Genomic DNA, 22,112 nt, shown 5'->3' with positions numbered 1-22,112 from the left:
GTTTATAGGTCTCCTACATAAAAAAAAAATATCTTTCTATTAATGAAATGTAATATTATTTAATATACTGGTACTGAATAAAATGATAAAGAACTAAGAAAATGCAGCTAATTTTCAACTAAAAATTAGGAGAAAAATGGACCACAACTCAGCCTAATACGAGTACATGGCTTCAGTCATGTTTTAATTTTAACTGTTTGAGAGAAAATCAGACACTGATTAGTAATGGAAAAAATACTGAGTCACAGGTTTTGCAGGTTGTTGGTGCTAATAAGTATTGGTTGGTTTAAAACATAAGGGATGTGAGTGAAGTCACCATATGCAAAAGACTGAAAAAGAAAGAAATAATATTTAATGTTTTGTTGTACAAAAATTGGCAATTTGGTGAGTTTTCAAAATTATACTGTGAAATTTGATTACAACTTACCTGGGAAAACCTGCAATTTGGTTCTTAATAATGAAACTATTACCATATCAAACTATTACCAAATAATGGAAAACATCTTGTGGGGATCTAAAAATATATGTACTTTAAAGCGAGAAATTTTATTGAGACAGTCGATAATGAGGTTTATCTTAACACGATGAACCATTTGAGATGCTTTATGGTTCAGAAGCATCTTTGGAAGGAACATTTCAAAGGGATATTGTGTACTGTACTGTTATCTGTATTCATCCAAATACTATAGAACTGAATACCAGACACTCTCTGGAAATGTGGAAACCAGGGCATTCAGTGCTCCTTGTGAGAGTTATTTCGTACTTAGGATTAAAGCAGATTTGTTACAGCTATGAATTTCTGTAGATATTAAAACAATTAGAGTTGTGTAAACAGATGTGAAGAACTATTTTTAAGGCACCAATTTGACTAGTGTATATATAAATATTGCAGAATGAAGAATAATGTGTGATAATTTGGCCTGTTTTTGGATGTGTTTTGTGTTCTTGCAGCATGTACAAAGATAAATCAGCATTGCAATCAGCAATCAGTTAGGGGTATACTGAAAGTATATCAGATGCATGGAAAAACTGGCACAGTTTGTGCTATTTATGGCTGTAATAATTACCGGGTGCAAAATAATGTGAAATCATTCCAGTCATGTCCAAAAACTGACATGTAAGTATATGCTTGCAAACCTATTTCACACTGTAATGTTTTCCCGGTAAAAGTATCAAAGAAGTTGAAATTCCAGATGACCATACAAAAAAAAATTAATAAAAACTACATGCAATATTTTGAAAAAAAAAAAAAAAAGAGGTTATTTTTCATGTATCACGGCTTCCATTAAACATTATGTCGAAGAGGTTATGAACAGTTTGGTTAAAAACAAATGGACGTAGTTATGCAAAAAGGAACCAAGCCACAAGAAACATATTCTGAGTATTTTTAAGTTAAAGTTAATTATAAATTGTAATTCTCGTATTGATAACATAATGTGGGTATAATTTTAATGGTCTAGTATAAATACTGATATAATAATAGCAACGACGGTACAATCAACCTTGTACTATTTTAATTTATTTTCAAATAAAATATAACAAAATTGTGGGTTGGTTCCTTTTTGCATAATAACATTAAGCTTTTCTGGTTAGAATTCCTAGATACGCTTTCAAAAATAATATTTCTCCTAGTCATAAATAACTTCCCTTGACTTTTCTTAACAGTTGTCCATATAACTCTCACAAGGCAGTGCTATGTTTCTCCCTGCTAAACAGGCAGAGCACCCAGTACTGAGTACAGTATTGGATTCAGCCTGGTGGGAGCACACTCACAGGACTTGCGGTCGGCATGCCGGGTCCTCTTCCTCTCCCGCGGGGTGGTGCGGGTCGCCGGGGACTTGGTGGCCGTCTTCACCAGGCTCTCCAGGATCTCGTCGTCACCATCCGTGAGGTGGCCGTTCACCCCCTCCTCCCTTGCCAAGGGGCTCAGCACGTTGCGACCTGCCGCCATCAGCATCACCGTGACCGATGTTATTGCAAGTAGTGATGCAATAGTTTCATATTCTATTTTGTTGGTTCATATATCCTTCGAATTAAACTTTTAAAAAATTGAAATGTATAGGTCAAAATCATAATCAAAATTTGCTGGGGAAAAAAAAATAAATATGCCCACTTCCACTCCTAGGAAAAAAAGGGCAAAGGCAATGAATTGGACAGATGATACTGAGCTCGAGACACAATAGACCTAGACAAAGAGTTGTCACAGACTGAAAACACTGTAAACATTTCTGTGAATTCATGAAATAAAACCAAAATAGTTTAGTTATTACTGAATATTCAAGGAATTATCCGCATGGAAACACACTGCATGCGTTTCTGGCCATATTTTTGACATATGTAGATTTGCTGTGTTTGTGAAAAGCTGTGAATTATGACTTGGTACATGTCAGAGAGGTGTGCTAATGATAGAAGCTTAGGTACCTTTATCCCGCTTGTCATGTACTTTGATGGCCAGGTTTAGTGTTTTTCTCTCTCAGAAGTTAGCTAGTTTTGTAAACTTGTACATATTGTTGTACACTGTGTACTTTTGTTGAATTTTGTGCCTTAAATTTTGATTGTAAGTTTTAGTGGCCAGATATTATTATGACTTCTTGGCTTTTGGGTTGATATCACGTCTGAGGAAATTATATGGTGCCCATTGTTTCCGCCAGAACACCAGGCCTTTAGCTGTTGCATTTGTATGCAGACATGTGACTTTGTCTGGGGCTTCGCCCCACTGAGTTCAATATGTCAACAACCCTCGTACTTCCTGTCCTCACTGCATTTAAACTTACTGCCAGTCATGTGCGTGTGTTAGCGTGCCACAAACTACTGCAAGAGGGCGCAGTCAAATCAGTGCTTCGCTTACCTCTTAAATAATAATAATAACTATTGGAAACCTTTTTCTTTTATTCCCGAAGTACCCATGTATTTTCAGGAACCGTAAAAATTCCAGTGATTTATGTTTTTGAAGTTATACTTCTTTAGGCGCATTATGAAAAAATGATGAAAGTGAAATTTTAAGATGCGCGCGCATCACTGTAACACAAAATTAACAGGTTGAAGCTGCCCGCTAACCGTTCATTAAGTCTTGAAAAAAAGCTACCAACAAAATAGAAATAGAACCTCTATTAGTCGCGCATGTTGGCACGCTCGTCGCCTCTGATGACTTTTCATATTTATAATATTTATCCACATTTTTATAGTTTCTACATTCACAACACGTGTTTTAGTTTCATACAAGTAAGAATTATATATGTGCTAATAAATTATATTCAGTAGTGATTTAAATTGAATATTTTGATTAATGTTATTTACTATTCGTAAATATTAGTAAAAAAAATTGTGCCTTTATACTTTTTCAAGTGCTCCAATATAATTGAGGTTAACTATCCATATGTATTATTTATTGATATAAATTAAAATATTATTATTTAATATAATTAATACTACATACATATTATTAAATTATTAATGTTAAATATTTATTATTGGTTATTTAATATTCAAAAAATAAAGAAATATTAATAAAAAAATTTAAAAAAAATTGTGAAAAAAATTAAAATCAAACATCAAATTAAAATATTAACTTTTAATATTTATTATTAAATTGAATAATAAATATTTATTTATAAAAATAAATGAACAAATTTAAAGCAAACTTTTTGATAAAAATGAAAAGTGAATATTAAATTAAGAAAATGATAAATATTTAAAAAATGAATAAACTTATATTAAATTTTTGAATTTATTACTAAATGTATTTGTTTTCTTTTAAAATATTAATAATCAATAATAAATATTTAAAATTAAGAATCTTATAATATTTAGTACAAATTATGCCATATATATTTATTATTCTCTAAATTGTTATATTTAATTTTTCAAATTTAAACTGAACTTTATTGACTGTGTTGACTATCTTTTCCAGCCCTTTTATTATTTTATTGTAATTAATTATTTGCATGCAATTAAAAACTATTTTTTAATGATGCCAAAGAAGTATAACTTCTCACGCACGTACATAAGATTTGGTGGAAGCCCATTTATATTTTTTAGTAAGTAGCGGGAATCTCGATGTGTAATTCATTACTTGTTTGGGAGGCCAAAATAACCATGTGATAATTTTCGAGGTACATACTGTCCTTTTTTTTTGTAAATACTTTGTTCTGTTTTATAATTGTAAACAACCTAACGGAAACGCCACTGCTTCCTGCCGCCATGACACCCAGATCATGCCCAGTCTCGCTCAACCACCGCCCGGGTAGGACGCAGCTAAGCACCTCGAGGACTTCATCACTGGTAAACCTGATCATTCCACATCCGTACTCGTAATTATATTTAGACCTTTTTCTCTTTAACCTCGAGGCCTACTACAGGTGGTAGACTGCTTCACCTAATTATTTAAGCTCCTATTAAGTATTTGAAACGTAACTGCGAGAGATAGCTTTGAGACCAGGTCACGTGGTGTTTTGGTTAGCCCCTAAATCAGTTGTGTTGCCGGGGGAATTTTTCACAGTTTCCTATATAAGACTTGTGTAATCATTCCTGATCTAATATAATCTGGCACTAATAAAAACACTTCAACCAGTTCCAAGAATGTCTCATCTCAATAACCACCTAGCATCGGCAGAGGTCTTAAGGCATGTGGGATACCATAAGAGCTTACTATAATCACATTGTAGCATGTTCGATGCTAAGACCGGGCCAGGTTGAGGCAGTTTTTATAATTGTGCTTAGGGGGTACGATTCAAGCTTCCACGCTCCGAGAGCTAGAGTCTCCGCCGGGTCCGTGCCCCTAAGTATGGTGGTGCCCATTCTTATTACACCTAACAGCCGACCGTGAACCCCCGATCACATCACATGTTTTTCAGAAGTTTATTTTAAATAATCAGATTTACAACTATGAACTAAGCGTGCAGGTTATTCTTATCTAGATAGCCTTCAAAACTTTCATAATGAGGATGATTGGAAAATCCACCTAACCCATTTCGAGGAAGTCTCAAACAGAACACAAAGGGCAATATATATTGTCACGATTTAAAATTATCTTTAATTTTTTTAAAAATTTATTTTACTTTTGTATCCCGTCTGGGTAACGTTCGTTGGTGTACGTGCACGTTTCCATGCTTGGCCTGTTGATTGCGACACACGGGTAGCGGAATATAGGTTGCTATGATTGTAGTTTGCCGGCACCACGGGCTCTTACGAGGCTGCGTGGTTTGCTGTTTCTCGCGGGTCGCTGGCCAGGGCTCGCCAAGAGGTTGCAACGCGCCGTTCCAGAAAACCCGCTGTGTCGCGCCAGATTTTGTTTTCCCTTGGTCGTTTTCGGCTACGTGTACACGTTTCGAGGACTCTGTCCTGCATGGTGTCGCAACCTGGCGTCCAAGTTTGGAAACGTTGCTCGAACAAGTGAGCAGCGTGAGAGGGGAAGCGGGAGGCTCGCGCCTGCGCAGAAGGAATTGTCTACCTCACGTGTTTTGTTTTCCTTGCGGGAGGGGGACAGCCATTTTCCGCGGCTGAATTTTTCCCTGTGATCGTGTTTTACGTGTGACCTTGTTTGGGAGGTAAAACTCTCTTCCAGAGAGGGGCTGGGGCTTTTTTTGCCTGCGGGCCCTCAAGGATGGGTGATCCACGTCGGTACGGGGCCGTAACGCTGTGTCATAGTAAGGGTAAGTGACTGGCGAGTCATGGCTCGTGAGACGAACTTCAGGCTGGACGATCTCCGTCCAGCACCTACCCGATACAATAATGTAATGTCAATCCATTGTTAGTTTAATCAAGGCTTTAGGAAAAGTAGTTCGGGAATCGATGTCTTGTTGAAGGCATACATGTAGTGGTCTGGGCGTAGACTATTCCTTAGCGGAGCTGCGGCGAAGGGAGAGCGGCCATGTTGTCTATAAGTAAATTACCGTATTTATGCAGATATAGGCCGCGTGCGGATACAGGCCGCACCCTAAATTTTTGATTAAAGTCTTAGAACAAATTAATATCTCAAAAAGAGGCCGCACTGAAATGCTGATGAGCGGCAATCACGAAGTACGTACCTATTCACAGAGCGATCGTGGCAACTGCGCGCCATCGATAAGAGTGTGCTGGCAACAGCGGAGTTTGACCTTGTCTGCATCCTGTGTATAGTTTATCCTCCTCCTCCCCCGCCCCCCCGCCCCGCCTCCATGGCTTTGGTAGCCATACACAGGCAGCGGACTTTGTTGACCTTGTAGTTCCCCCCCCCGGCCTCTCCCCTTGCATTTTTTCAGTTCCGTTATCTGTGTCGCCCACTTCTCCCCTCCCTGTTCATCCTTGTTTCCACGTACCGGTAATTACCACCGTTGTTTACGAGAGTCGTGCTGCATAGCTACCTACGTAAACGTGTACTGGAAATTTCAGTCATATTTTTACAAAGTTTAATATTTATATTTATTTTCATTTACATATATTTATTTATATTTTGCATGTGTCGGAGATGGGAAAAGACAGAGCTAGTTACAAGGCTAACTTCAAACTGAAAGTGGTACAGTATGCACAGGAGCACGGTAAGAGAGAGGCGGGAAGGAGATTTGGAGTGGACGAGAAGAACGTGAGAAGATGGGCGATACAGAAAGAGAAGTTGCAAGGCATAAAAAAAAATGTACCTTACGAGAACAGAAGCCGAAATATCCGGAGGTGGAAGATGAATTGTACCAGTTCGTCCTCAGCACAAGGCAAAATGGTTTCGCTATTACTACTGAAATGTTGCTGTTTGAAGGCAGCAGAATCGCAAGAAGACATGGCATACCCGTCACCGAATTCAAGGTTAGTTATGGGTGGGCGAGGCGTTTTATGGAGAGAAAAGAACTCAGTTTAAGGAGACGGACATCCATTGCTCAGAAACTTCCAGAAAGCTATGAAGAGAAGTTGATAAGTTTTCAGAGCTTTATTATAAATTTGAGAAAGCAACACAACTACCAACTAGGGCAAATTGGAAACGCTGATCAGACGCCGGTATATTTTGATATGCCGGTATATTTTGATATGCCGGAAGCCACGACAGTCACGCCTTCGGGTTCTCGCTCGGTGAAGATACTTGGTACTGGAGCAGACAAGCAAAGATGTACTGTCATGTTATGTGTGACGGCAGATGGCAGAAAACTACCACCATATGTAGTATTCAAGCGCAAAACCTTGCCAAAGGAGAAATTTCCACCGGGAGTTATAGTGCGGGTCCAGGAAAAAGGGTGGATGTCTGAAGATTTGGTCAAGGACTGGCTCTCGTGTGTGTGGTGTCGACGGCCAGGGGGACTTTTGCGTATGAAATCATTGCTTGTTCTGGACAGCTACAAAGGCCATCTCACGGAGGGTGTAAAGAAGCAGATCCAGGAAGGAAAAACCGATTTGGCCGTTATACCAGGCGGTATGACAAGCATGCTGCAGCCGCTCGACGTGGTCATTAACCACCCCTTCAAAGTGCACATGCGTCGTTTGTACAACGAATGGATCCGGTCCCATCACGAGTCAACAAAATCAGGCCGTCCGAAACGAGCTTCGCTGGCAGAAGTGTGTCGGTGGATCCTTGCAGCCTGGCGATCCATTTCTGAAGACTTAGTGAAGAAGAGTTTCAAGGTTACAGGTATCTCGTCGGAAATGGACGGCTCAGAAGATGACACATTGTGGGATGCGCGAGAAGACGAAGCAGGCGACCCAAATGAACCAGAAGAAGACAATGATGAGGAAAGTAACAGCGAGAGTGCGTAAATTGGATTTTTTTAACAAAGAGATGTACGTACGGTATATGTAAAGTGTTCTTTTTTCCCTAAGATTTACAGTATATGTAGTGTTCTTTTTACGGTAAGTAAATTTCATCAGTGTTTGTAGTGTCAGCTTTTTGATTTACTGTTATACATACAGAAAGAAAAGCATGTGCACTGTGCTTTATAGTAGGTATTGTAGTTATTCAACAACTGCAGATTTTAAAAATTATTTACGGCAACACTCACTTGGCAACATCGCAATCACCACCTTACCCCACACTCCGCCTGTTAGAGCCTAGATGCTACCTAGGTAGTTGCGCGCGCATCAGACGCTGGCAACAACATTCGCCTGGCACTCAGTAGCGCACTGTGCACGGCACTTGTAAACAAAGCGGACTTGCAGGTCTGCTTCTATAGCTTATTTACTTTACTTCCAAGTAAGTTTATAACGTTTAATGGTTTCTTTTATAAACTCACAGTAGTAATGCATCTCTAGTCAAAATATTTGCATAAAAAAAAACACGCAAACAATGACGTCTACGTGTAAACACCCGGACCTACTTTATTTTCAGCTCCAAACTTTGTTAAAAAAAAGGTGGGGTATTTACAATTGTAAATACTACTTTACCTAATGTTCAAGAAAACTATTTTGTGAGCGGCAGTTGCCAGCCCGCTGCTATGGTGCATCATGAGAGGTTAGGGACGATCGGCAGCGGCCATTCTTTGTTTACATTGTAGGTGAGTCGTGTCTTTATTTTTTATTACATGTAAGTACTTATTTGTTTATACTTTAGACTTTCATGCATTGAAAATTAGTTTAATCAATTGTATATTGACAAATTAAAAATTTTTTTTGGGAAAAGATGTTTTTTTAATTTTTATCTCACTAATAGGCCGCACCCTAAATTTTGGGATCATAATTTTGGAAAAAAGGTGCGGCCTATATCTGCATAAATACGGTATGTTGACGTATTTGTGGGATGGCCTGCATCATGTTTTTATGTTGTTATCAATTTAGTAGAATTTATTTATTTTGTTAAGTTCAAGTATGTGGTAAATAATAAATCTGTGTCTGAATTGTTTAATTATGTTTTCTTTCAGTTCGTGAAACTTTCCCTACACTACCTGTATAGGTAGGAGACTAGATCTCGTGTACCTCATGATAGTGCTCTACCATTTCTTTTATTCTACCCCCAAAGTTACAATCATGTTTTTAGGTGGTAATTTGTCGGAGGCCCGGCTGAGCCCCGTCACAATATGTATACATGAAATTTAGTGGTTGGTTAGTTAATACACTTTTGCAGAAGCGTATCTGACCTGCCGCTCGAGTTAGCCAGATTTACACAGTGTTGCTTCAAGGCTGGATATGTTACCTATGTCTTTGCGTTGCCTCCTCCATGTGCCGTGAATGCTTTCCACGTCAGATATGTCGCTGCCCAGCAGTTGCCGGAGCTCAGCGTCCGCGCGGTCTTCTTTCGTGCGGAACTTTCCGACCTGAAACAACCACCGAATATGTGACTCCATCATTACAACGTGGCCTTTGCTCTATATTCACTTTAGCCACTTTAAAGAGACAAAAAATTTTCAGTTGGAATCTAAATATTGATGATCATATCATTAATCACTTAATCAGTCATAATTATGTATTTTTTCTTACTTTTTCTGATCCACAAAATATATGTAATATTATATCACTCACAACAGTAGTAGGTATAGCTGTGTTCCTCTCATCAGTAATACTTAAAATTAAGCTTTTCAACTATGAGAACTAAAAGTTAAGCTTTATGTCGGGGAAAAAAAAAACTTAGATCCCAAAATAGAAAATATGATACATTAGACCTACTAAAGAATTTAATTACTAAATTTTTCAAGCTACGAGGCATGGCCATTTGGTCATTAAAAAAATTAACTCATGAAGAAAAGATATTATTGAAAGTTTTAGTTTACTACATATCTACATCACATTTCCACATAGACTCCATTTAGTTTCAAGGACTTTTCACAATGGTCTACTAGTTTATTTAACACTTCTGCATAGAAGTTCGCTGCCTGGGAACGGAACGGACGCCCCAGCCATAGACATCATGAACTTCGAATACGCAATGTGTGTAGCCTAAGTACAGGCGCTTAGTAAACATCTCCGGAAAACGTTTAAGCAATCTCCGTACTCAAGTCGAAAAATGATGGCTACCATTTTTTAGGACGGAAAGGACTTAATTTTGGTTGATTTAATGAAACGTGAGTCAACAATTACAGCTTAAGTACAAAATTACTATTGTCAACTGGTTTAATTTCCAGGTGGTGAACTTCTATGCAGAGGGATTAAATAAACTGGTAGAGCATTGCGAAAAGTGCTTGAGAGTGAATGGTGACTATGTGAAAATGTGATGTAGATACGTAGTCAACTAAAACTTTCAATAAAACCTTTTTTTCATGAGTTTATGTTTTAATGACCAAACTGTTATTACTTTCTGGTCACGCCGTCTACATTTGTGCTTTATGTTCTCTGAGTTTATAATTTTTAATATTTTAGATTTTTTATGATTAAAAATTCTAATTTATATAACTGTTAAAATATATTATATTTTACAGTAAACTGTTAAAATATATTATATTTTACAGTAAAGCACTCTTAAGAATATTTCCTGTATAATAAGTTACAAAAATTGGTACTAGACCTATGAATACATACAATTGTACCCTTTTAATAAAATTTCCCTGTTAATAGGTAAGTCTAAAATTCCAAGAACCTTAAAATTTTTCTTAACAGAAATTTACTGCATTTTTTTTGTTGTACACCCAATTTGAAATAAATGCATCAATTCACTTCTTATTACATACAAAATCACTGTTTGCTTGAATTTTCTGTTTCATTTTTACCTTTTCATGTTTGGCAACCATTAAGTTGCTTAAATAATGCTAAGTTACAACTTTTCAAATCAAATTCAGACATGCCGTGAAATTATGTTTTCCACACTTCACACGAGTCCAAGTAAAAACTTATGCAAAAAGGAATATATAAATCATAATCACAGATTATTTTTGACATATAAAAAAACATGCATGTGTGTGTGTGTTAGGGTATGTTTAAGTTGAATTTTGTGTCTTAAATCTTGATTGTATACATTAGAAATCTGCGTTTATAACTAGGTACTTTTTATATTTAAGCACGTCTTAGGAAATTATGTGGTGCCCTTATGTTTCCGATTGCCACATTGCAGACATCTTCAATGGTGATCACAAAAACAGGAACAACATAAGGCCTAAATAAAATAAAATGTCATAACAAATATGCATATATCGACAAAAAGAAGTCATAACAATTACTAACACATTTATTACTCATTTATGTAGTGCCCAGATGAGTAATGCTATGTATGGACATGTGAAAGTGTGTAAATTAAAAATTAGTATGAAGGCCTGAAAAAATAAACTGAAGTAGTTAAACATTGTGTTGCATAGTCACGCTCCTGCAGTGCGAACTTCAAGTTATAATGGGATATGTAAATGTTTTGTCTGAAATAACAGTAATAAAGATATATGAAAGTTTCTTTAATTTAATACCACAAATATAGTAATTCACGAATCAATCTTCTTGGCTTCATTCATGTTACACTCTTTTTTATGTAGATTTACTGTGAACGAGTCCTACTTCTGTCGCTATAAGTAAAAAATAATTTAAAAATTTATTATATTTGAAATGTTGAATTGAATATCTTATTATTGACTCTTAATTGGAAAGTTTGGAATACTCGCAGACTCCTAGTAACCAGTGAGGCCGAGGGGCAACCACCGGCCCGAGAGGCACGGCCGCCAAGTGCGTACCTCCGTGATCATCTTCCCGCGGGTCTTGTTCCGCTCGCGATGGTTCGCCTTCTTCTCGAGCTGCTGCAGCACCCGCTCGCGCGTGGTGCGGTACTCCAGGGAGAACTCTGAGACGATGCGGCACAGCTCGTTGGGCTTCATGTCGTGGACGCGGTGCATCGGGATGCCCAGCCACAGCAGCAGCTTGTGGAACCTGCAGTCACCGGTGCACACCGAGCTCAGACCAGCCATTAGCGTGCTTCTGCCAGAGACTGGCCGAAAGAACACACAGATAAGAAAAGTAGGTCTATTTCAACAGGGGAATTTATGGACCATTGTGGCTACATTATCACTTATCAGCCATTCATGACTGCAGTAACACCAGTGGATTTCAGGCTGAACCATCATTACCATTTTGAGCTACAATAAATAAAATTTTATAACAAATTTGAGATTTGATTGCTGCCTTCCCCGATGCTGGCCCCTCTACTCTGGAGCTTCTTTGCTTGGTAAGGGGGAGACAAGGGGTTGAGATGCTCATCGGGGTCTCAACGGCCATCTCGCCACAAGGCAGCTGATTTGCAGGAGGCACTGTCGAGTCACGAGAAATGCGGCGGAGGTGCGGGCGATGAGACCGAGTCTCTTCCAGGGATGTTAAATGTGACAAAGATTCTCTGCCAGAACATGCTCAAGGTTCCATTGGGTAAATGATTCGTCAAGACACTTTCTGGTGCAAGGCCGTTTATTGTAACCAAACACAGATCACCGAATGTGGCACCCTTGATACACACTGACAGCTGCCCCTGTAGTGCCCACTGTTAGAGGGCATGTAACTGACAGGAGGCGCAACTGCCTGGGACGATTTTGAAGACTTCCTGCTGCGCCGACCGCACAATGCCACAAAGAAGCGTCTGTAGACAGGCAGGTTAGCATGTCCGGATACAGACGGTCAGTAGCAGTTCCCTTCAATAACAGGCACGACACATCTGGAAATGGACGGTCGGTACCTTTACTTTTCAAGGCAGGGTGCCTGTGAACGGACATAATAATCGGGGACAGGCAGGTGGCAGCAGCGGTGGTGGGAAAGCTCTTGTAGCTGAAGGTTGCAGGTCCTATGTGCAGGCAGTTCCGATGGGTAGAGGATAAATGAGCCAAGGCGTCGAGTATCGAGGTGATAAAGCAGGTCGGCAGTTAGGTGTTGACCGGTAATCACAGCTTCCGTGCCGTTTTATCGCATATCTGGGGGGGGAGGAGGTTAACCAATGGGAAGCGAGAGCAGTGCTGATTGGTGGTGCATGTTGGTAGGTGGGGAAGGGAGGTGTAAGAGACCTCCTTCCCTCCCACCCCTGGTGAGTCTTGATGGTTCAAGATCATGCATCAGCGCTGAGTCGGGTGTGTATTGAGATGATGACTGTGCAGCTACCGGGTGCTAATCTGTCTCCATAATATAGAAAGCCCTAACTCTGAAGAACCAAAATTATGAAGGAAATAAGGAAAAAAAGATTGGAAACAACCTCAAACTGGAGTTAGGGCCAGTGGCGTAACCAAAATTTGTGTATGGGGGGGTGTTAAGAAGCATGCCCCCCCCCCCCCCCTCCCGTATTAAAGCGGGGGGTCCGGGGGTTCTCCCCCGGGAAAATTTAGATTTTAAGGTGTAAAATAGTGCTATTTTAGCAGTTTTCGGTACTTAAATTTAAATATTGTAATGGTAAAAATTTTATTAATTTTAATATGAAATTTGTTTGAGTGATGAATAAGAAATTAATTAAAGATTTGGTGCTAAGGGGGGTTTGAACCCTAACCCCCCCCCCCCCCCCTGGCTATGCCCCTGGTTAGGGCCAAGATAAATTTCAATATAACTCATCACTATAATTATTTGGTGCTTTATAATGCTAATAAAAGTTTATTTTTTAGACTGATTCGCTTCAAAAAACCATTTAGAAATAAGTTGGAAGGATTTTTTTTTATCTTATCAGGGGAGTAAATAGAGAAGGTCCACCAGCGTCACAGCCGCGAAGGAAGAAACGGGATGACGATGAGGGACTTAATACCTGTTATTAGTATGAGAAAAGGATTTTCGCTGAAGTTAAATAGAGCTCCATTCGCACACTTCCTAAATCACGGGCTGAATGTTGTCCTACACTCTTTCATCATTGAGGTAGGTCTCCTGACATAACACAGGACTGTCTTATCAATCTAATTAGAAAAAAAATCCAAGATCCAGGCCAATTTGTTCACAGAAGCCTTTAGGAGGCAAACTTGTTATACCTTGAAGGTAAATTTGTGCTAGTGGTTACGACTTTGCATCCATGCTTTTTTGTCACGAAGGGGTTCAAGAGTTATTTAAGAATGCATACAGCAATGAAAAATTCAAAGAGTTTATTCTGAATGGTATATGTCAGGGTTCAGAGTGATAGAAGTGGAATATAACTTAAAAAAAAATTTGTGGAAGTCCACACGAGACAAACTTACCATAGGTGCGCTATGTACACAACTGTTTTTTTTTTCAGGGGCGCCACCATCATCGCCACTGTAGTCCGTATAGTGGGACATTCAAATACCACACTAGTCTTGGCCCAGACAGTATACTTGGTTTGAAATTCCACAAATTCTGATGCATTGGTTTTTGATATCTACAAGCATCCCTAAACTATCCCTACAACATATTATTTATAACCATGCTCAAAATAAAATGTGAATAGAAAGGTACATACCTGTTCATGACCCGGCGATGCACTATGTCGAGAACTATGATCCTCTCCGCACAGTCGGCCAAAAACTCTGACATCCTGTAAGCACGGAAGGCACTTGGTTTGAACAGTGGCTCTCAAATAGATCTGGACTGCTGTGTTAACATTCAGACGTTATGATACAACAATTTTAAAATAAACGTTTCAGCCAATTATTTATTTATATTTGATGTAATTTTATTATGTACCTATAAAAATATAACTGTGTGAGTTGACCTACCACGAGGTTGGTACAAATGAGAGTCAATCAGTCGACTCATGTGAGCAAGAGTATGGAGATGTATGTAGAGAGAATCAATGGTAGAAATAAGGATGGGATTGCACAAAATCATGACAAAAACAATAAGAGAAAACTTATTTTTAAAATATCAGTACCATAATTCTAAAGATTAAGTAAATGTCATATCCTTGCATAATGGTATTACCATGAACTTCATTAAGTGTTCTGATTTTTTATGTTTCCCCTTACATTTTTGGAAAAATTTATGATTTATTTTGGAATGTGATATAAAATTGATATTCTTAAACAACAAGTTATTCATCACAGTATATTTCACAATAAATTAACTGTTATAAATGCTGCCCACATTCAACACAAACACTTCATTAATTATATTTTAACAGCCAAAGGAAAGAACCTCAGAACTGTAAAAACTGTATACTACAGCATTTACAAAATAAATGTTGTTTGTGTTATTATGAAAAATGTGTTTTTGAAGGTTTAGACAAAAATTATAAATTGGTATTAATGAGTACAGTATCCGAAAATAATGTGACACTGAATATAATGTGACCCCCAACATTTTTGATTGAGAGTTTATGAAAAAAACTTTTTGGGGTAGAGATCACAAGTCAAACACATTGAAATTAAAAATGATTTGAATTAGTAAATTTATACAATATTTACTACAGCTTTTCTAGTGCTACTATAACAGTATTGTGTTACCATGGCCTTTAATGAGCAAAACGGAAATCAGAAAAAAATGAAGTTTTATTGCTGTAGCTCAAAAGCCATTAGTCAGAAAGCAGAAAACGCTGCGATATATGGTGGTCACCAGGGAGGGGGAAAGAGGATGGGGAGGGGATACCTTGACTAGGTGTTTTCAACTTACCTATTCACATCGCTGTTAATTCACATTATTCAGTGGCAAGATACAAGTTATCAATTAAAATTTGACCCCCTTTTTTAGTTTCTGCAGTTTTGGTAAAAATCATCACATTATATCCAAGTAAATATGGTAGCCTCTATAGACTATAGTTACTTCACGAAATTACGTGACTGAACTGCAGCCTATGCTATAATCAAAATCGGCAAGATCAATGGATTGCTATCAGAAATATTGACAATACTCACTTCAGTTGGTAGAAGTGCTAACTTTGGTGAAGGGTTGAGAGATACATAGTTTTTTAATTTGAATTTAACAGCTCTTCAACTTAGAGGTATTAGTAGTGATGTACTGATGTAATCATTTTAGTTTCGGTACCGGCCAATATTACCAATTTTCTGGATTTCTGATATAATTGAAAAATTTTGATTACTTTAATAAATTAATGTGTCAATCATCTTTTCTATTTACTTGTTTATAGTTTAAAAGGCATCTTTTACTCCGATTTATTCAATTTCAAACCATACTTGTATGTTGATTTTGTTGATTAGTCTATTAAGATACTGACTTATTACTTAAAAATATTGAAGTTCCAGAGACTTGCACTGTGATTAGTAATAAAAATTATTGAATCCTTTTATATCAGTTATCATATATGTTAAAGAAATGTAGGGTAGGCTGGGTACAGTTGAAACGGTGGACGGTTGAAACAAAGCGGATATCTCGACACCATGCGTGATGAGGTGAGGGGTACAAGGGGAGAACAAAGCTATCGACAATTCGAAACAAATTTTGGTGGTGCGTCGCTCTTCACACACTGTGCTTGTGTATAGGAGGCCCCATTGTGTTTTTTGACGGAACAGTAAGTATTGTTTGTTCATACATTTTTGCAATTATTATGGTTTTATTAAAGCTATTGAAAGTTTTGTATCGTTTTAATTGAAGTTTGTAGTATATGGATGTATGATTAGTTTTTATTCAAATTTATTATCATTCTTACTATGAACCGTTTATTCATAGAAGGAGGGTTGGGGACAGTTGAAACCTTTTTCGTGGGTACGGTTGAAACGGTTTATTTATTTAGTTTTCTTGTTTCTTAGATGCCAAGGGTACGCCAAAGGAAGACTACGAGAGGTCAGGCAGACTTATCAACGTACAAACAAGCATATATTTTGGCCTAACTAAAAAGGATGTTATGAAATTGGCAACCGAACTAACCGTCAAGTACGACTTATCATGACCTCGGACTTGGGATGACAACGAAATGGCTGGCGACGAATGGTTTTGCATGTTTATGAGAAGAAATCCTGAACTGCCAGTACGTGCAGCACAGGCTACAAGTCTTTCTAGGGCAACTAGCTTTAATAAAAATAACGTAGATGCTTTCTACGACAATGTGGCTACTGTCATGGACCGTAATAAATTTGAACCACAATATATATATAATGCTGATGAGACCAGCATAACTACTGTGCAAAAACCCGACAGAATAATAGCTAAACGTGGTGCTCATCAAGTAGGTTTTGTGACTTCAGCCGAGAGGGGTACTTTAGTCACAGTAGCCTTTGCGGTCAATGCCATCGGAAATGCTATTCCTCCATTCTTCGTCTTTCCGCGAGTGCGATACCAAGATCACTTTATCAGGGCTGGACCGATAGGATCTGCTGGAAGTGCAAATCCTTCTGGCTGGATGCTAGATGAAACATTTATTCATTTCCTGGAATCTTTAAGAAACATACAAATGCTTCTCCTTCACATAAAGTCTTTCTTGTGCTTGATAACCAATCTTCACCTATTCACATTAACACACTAGATTATAAGTATAGTGAAAGACTTGAATATTAATAAAAATATACTGTGCCATTACGAGTCGTAAAATGTTATTAGATGATGAATAAAACATGTCCATTTATTATATTTTGTATTATTTGCATGTGTTTCAATTGACCCCAGGCACTGTTTCAACCAAGCCTGGCATGGGGACAGTTGAAATAAATTACATTTCTTTTTTTAAATTTTATTTCACACATAAAATTCAATAAAATGATCTCAAATAACATTGCCCATTAGTAGACAGATATATGGTCTTTTATTTAATATATTTCCATCATCGCTCGCTTAACCAATCCCTATGCAATGGACGATATACGCTAAAATGTTTCAACCATACCCAGTCTACCCTATCGGTAATGGATCAGTATAGGTTTTTATCCGTATCGCCCATCTCAACTTGAATAATACCGTTATCTTCATTTCTCCGCCATATAATGTTATGGTTACCACTCAAATCTCATTGTTTCCTTATGTGCTCAAAGGCAATGCCACACTAGAAGCACCAGTGAATGTCGACCTTATCATTCCATCTCACCGACGCAAATACACCCCTGACTAGGTAGGGCTCTCAAAGTTTTAATAAGCTCAATAAAACAAAAAGCATTAGAGGAGTATAATATTTACTTGTTCTTCATGGCGACGGATATGTCGTGCTTGGCGATGACCTTGAGGTGGTCCCACGATGCCTTGCACTCCTGCTCTAGCCTGGTGATGCTGGCGGCCAGCTCGTCAAAGTCGACCTTGGACGCGCGTGTCACCGCCCCAATCTCGGAGTAGAGGTCCGTCGACTCGGGGAACTTCTCCATCACCATGTTGCAGAGGTGGTGGAGGAGTGTGTGCTTATGGACCGTGTCCTTGACCTCAGGCACCTTCGCCAGGTACTCGATCTGGAAGCCTTTCACCTGCGCACGCACACATCAGTGGTGTGTTCAGCACCCATTCACAGGAGGGGCACGTGACGACAGTGATCATGGATCAGGGATGAACCAATTTTCACTGAATCAGAAATTCATAACAACAGAAAATAACAATTTTATTACATTCTGATTTTTTAAATTATTTGTCAGATACGTTAGAATGAGCCAACATGTTTATTTCGCAAACTGTTCCTTGTCAAATGCAACCTGGGTGATTTTTTTTCCAACCCAAATTTGTTCTATCATTTACAGAAATATATACATTTAAATAAAATACGCATGTACCGCATGTAGTAACAACAATGGCAATGGCATTACTGTGCTACAAGTTCCCACTTCTTCTTTTCCCTTTTATTGCATGGTGAACTTCAATGTATTGTATTTATATGCATGTATTGCGTACTTTAATAATAAGAATGAAATAAAATTCCAACAATTTTGGATATATTTCTATGTTAGCACAGTAAATTAGAATTAATCAGAATCCAAAGTGATTAATTTTTTGGATCAGCAGTTATAATTGGAATTCCGCACAACCCAATTGCGCTTTTTTACTTTTGACATTTATTATGCTATTAAAAAAATAATATAAAAATTACCTAGCCATGGAAAATTAAGTATGTAATCAATTTTAGCTGGTTGCTGTAAATTTTCTAAATATATTTATTTGCATTTTTCTTTATTTTGTTAAAATCATATAAAATTTTGAACTTTTTAGTAGATTATATTAAATGCAATTATTTTTGTCGTTTTTATAAGCAACTTCTATGGGTGACAAACATTTTTTTGAGAATGGAGGAGCAAACGCACATTTTTCATCCCCTTGAATATACCCTTGAACTGCATTGTATTTTATACGGCTTTTTCTAATTACTATTTACTACTGGATCTCAGTGAGTGTAAAATAGATGATGTGTGTATGTAGTTTATTTTGAAAAACTTAATTTACAAAAATTAATTAAAGGAAGTTTCTGGGTACAATTTTTCTTCATTGCGAGCTTCAATAACTCTTTAATAAGTTTGTAAACATTTTTAAAAGCTTTTCCTAGTTAATAAGCATCAATTGTTTGGCCTTTCATAAGTGTCTTAGAATGAATTCCTTACATAAGTACCAAAAAATGCCAACAGTTTAATTTTACTATATTTTTACAAAATAAAAAAAAATCAGTGAAGCCAGTGTTGGTGTAATGTAAAAGTAGATTGTGTTTCAGCTTTAAAAAAATGCAAAATTAAAGTGATGGTACAACAGAGTGATGGTACAACAGACTTTTGCCTTCTGGAATGATCCTAGATCTCATTTTACAGCAGACTGTAGCAGCTTCAGTTCATTTCTAAGGTATACCGGTATATTATACAAAAAATTTCTTGGATTTTTTGTTAAGATGTTTTTTTTTTTAATTTTGGAAGATGTTAGTTATATCAAGAACTGAGCCGTCACAACAGACCAACACTTTATAACACATCACACTCCATTAGAGTTGTGTAATGCTTTGTGCAAAAACAAATAATATTCAGAGAACCCACCCATTACACCATACAATTGTGCATTCAGCTATTGCAGATGAGTTAACCTTTAGCAGTTAAAATTACAACGCATCTGCTACCTCGTTCCCATTGAGGAAAACGCCAATCGACAACAGAGTGCTCAGAATCCCTCGGAAAGTGGTGCTGCTCCTCAGCATCTCCATTCCTTGCTTCAGGTCCATCAGCGGCTCTGCTATCTCCTGAAAACAAACCAAATAAACAGCTTGTAAGAGAACATAGCTGGCATAAGGCACATATGCTGAAATGGCATTTTCAGTAAATCAGATTCAAAGTTTATACATTAATTTACATGTTATGTTCCATCTAAACTACTCCATTTCCAATCACAATACTCATGTCATTACATTACTGATTAGTGTCTTCACAGCACTCTCTCATAAACACAACTATTCACTTGGCTAATAATGCCACAATAATAATCATAATATTTTCTAACCTATATCACATTACCCCTATTAATTCTGCTGTATCATAATGTATACAATTCTTGTGGCTTAACTATAACTTAACCCAAAATTTTTTTTTACCCGTTACTGCTTTACCTTTACAGATATCAAACCTAGGCTGAGACAGTAATTGTTCCATGAAGTAAGCTGTTAGAAGTCGGAATTGCACTTTTAATGCTAAACTAAACATGTAACATCAGAACTCGTTATTGAATTTCATGTTTTAATGCACCAAAATACATCTGCCACCATTTCTCTCCAAGATCACAACTACTCAGCTCAAAACAAAACAAAACCAAACCCTAACGCCAAAAGCCACTTGTCTTTCAAAACAAACAACCGAATAACAACACTGTGCGACTCAACACTAATTTTGGACTCTCGCATCATCTAAGCTATACATCTGTATGAAAACACAAACAACATTAAATTTGAATGCTAGAGTGAACCAAGTTCGTATTGATATGCCTGGCAACTTCCTATTCTTCTCCTAAGCATAACCTGTCCACTTAGTGAAGCTCACTAGGTCATGCAAACTAACGACGCTAATAGTAGACGCACCCAGTCTTAACACTGTGTGAAATGGGAGCTAAGCCACTTAGTAGATGGAGAATGAAGGGAAGTTGTCAGACTTAACTACATACTACATGACCCTGAGTTGGACTCATTAACAGTTGTTTATAACACAAAGTCCTTGACTCCAGTGGCGGATCCAGGATTTTTGTTTGGGAGGGGCTTGACCCAGCTGAGGCTAGGCTTTATCAAGGCAAACACTAAAACAATAGTGGACCCAGATGCTTTTGGAGGGGGCTTGAACCCCTCTGGATCCGCTACTGCTTGACTCTTGTAGATGGATATCTCTGATGGAACATTAATGGGTTAAATTTTGTTCAGCACAAATGTGGCAGGTTGGCCTGTATATGAATAATTAGAAACTGCACTTCTGGGTTTGTACAGTTCTGTGCTGAAAATGGACCAATGTGTACGGTCACATCACTTACATCGAGCTCCTACGAACTTCCCGCGGTCCTTGTTCTTGCAGAGGATCATGCACATTAACTACCAGAGCGAGAGGAGTAAAGAGATGCTACACTTGACACTACGCCTTGAATTAGATGTAGAAGCTGTCTACAACACTTCAAACTCATGGTGTAAATATGTACTTTTAGTGTATCATATTATGCCACTATATGATTTTATGTTTTTTGTTTGTTTATGTGGTTAAGATCATATGGTTAAGCATCACAGAGGTGAATGTGACCTTCACGGTTGTAGTAGATTAGAACTGCTGACAGAGTGCTCTTATTGAGTCTTACAGGGATGTTGATGTCACATTGCGAACCCTTGCCAGATGTGTGCGATGCCCTACGCTTGGTAGAAAAATTGAAATTGAGCTCATTAAGGCTGGGTTTTACATGCCATGATGAGTTTCTTATTTTCTTGTCATTACCGTTAGTTAAGAGATATTTCTGTAAATTTAAAAATATAACTCTTTAGCAATTCTTGTTCTATTACAAATATTTTCAACAAATATTTACTAAGTGTAACATAATGGGTACAAAACGTCGCACAAGTGTTTGCATGAATTTTACACCCATTTCATTACGCTTAGTAATTATCCATTCAAAATTTGTCACACAACAAATGACAGGCATAGAGTTAATTTTACAGAAATAAACCAAAACTTAAGGAAATAAAAATAATAAGAAAATAAAAACAAATCAATATGGTATGTGAAACCCAGCCTTAAAAACACACTAGAACAACTGGCCAGTCGCGAATCGTTATGTAATGATCTCTTCGCCTTACCTTCTCGCTGTTCTCGAAGTCGAGCTTGAACGCCCACAGCTTGAGGCGGGCCGGCAGCTCCGATATGGAGGCGAGGGTGAGCAGGAACTGCTCTGCACTCCCCAGGGGCACGTCTGGGTTCGCCATCTGCGCCTCCTGGATCTTGGACCGCTCCTCCTCCGTGGGCAGCATCGTCAGCAGTTTCTGCACGTAG

At 37.9% G+C, this 22,112-nt stretch overlaps 1 protein-coding gene across 2 annotated transcripts in view; it reads right to left on the bottom strand.

Annotated features, from left to right (window-relative positions):
• Nucleotides 1-22,112, bottom strand: part of LOC134546167 (FH1/FH2 domain-containing protein 3) — a 496,828-nt gene that overhangs the window by 15,761 nt on the left and 458,955 nt on the right. For both annotated transcript variants that reach the window (XM_063388744.1, XM_063388745.1), the window contains 7 exons: nt 21,920-22,102; nt 19,724-19,843; nt 17,827-18,104; nt 14,228-14,302; nt 11,535-11,727; nt 9,083-9,203; nt 1,774-1,941 (listed from right to left, as the gene is read on the bottom strand). In XM_063388744.1, the coding sequence (XP_063244814.1) occupies nt 1,774-1,941; nt 9,083-9,203; nt 11,535-11,727; nt 14,228-14,302; nt 17,827-18,104; nt 19,724-19,843; nt 21,920-22,102 (1,138 nt within the window). The remainder of the gene's footprint in view (nt 1-1,773; nt 1,942-9,082; nt 9,204-11,534; nt 11,728-14,227; nt 14,303-17,826; nt 18,105-19,723; nt 19,844-21,919; nt 22,103-22,112) is intronic.

Source organism: Bacillus rossius, chromosome 1, assembly GCF_032445375.1.
Source record: "Bacillus rossius redtenbacheri isolate Brsri chromosome 1, Brsri_v3, whole genome shotgun sequence".
Lineage (NCBI taxonomy): Eukaryota > Metazoa > Arthropoda > Insecta > Phasmatodea > Bacillidae > Bacillus > Bacillus rossius.
The sequence above is the reverse complement of the archived record's forward strand: the minus strand, read 5'-3'. Positions and strand labels throughout refer to the sequence as shown.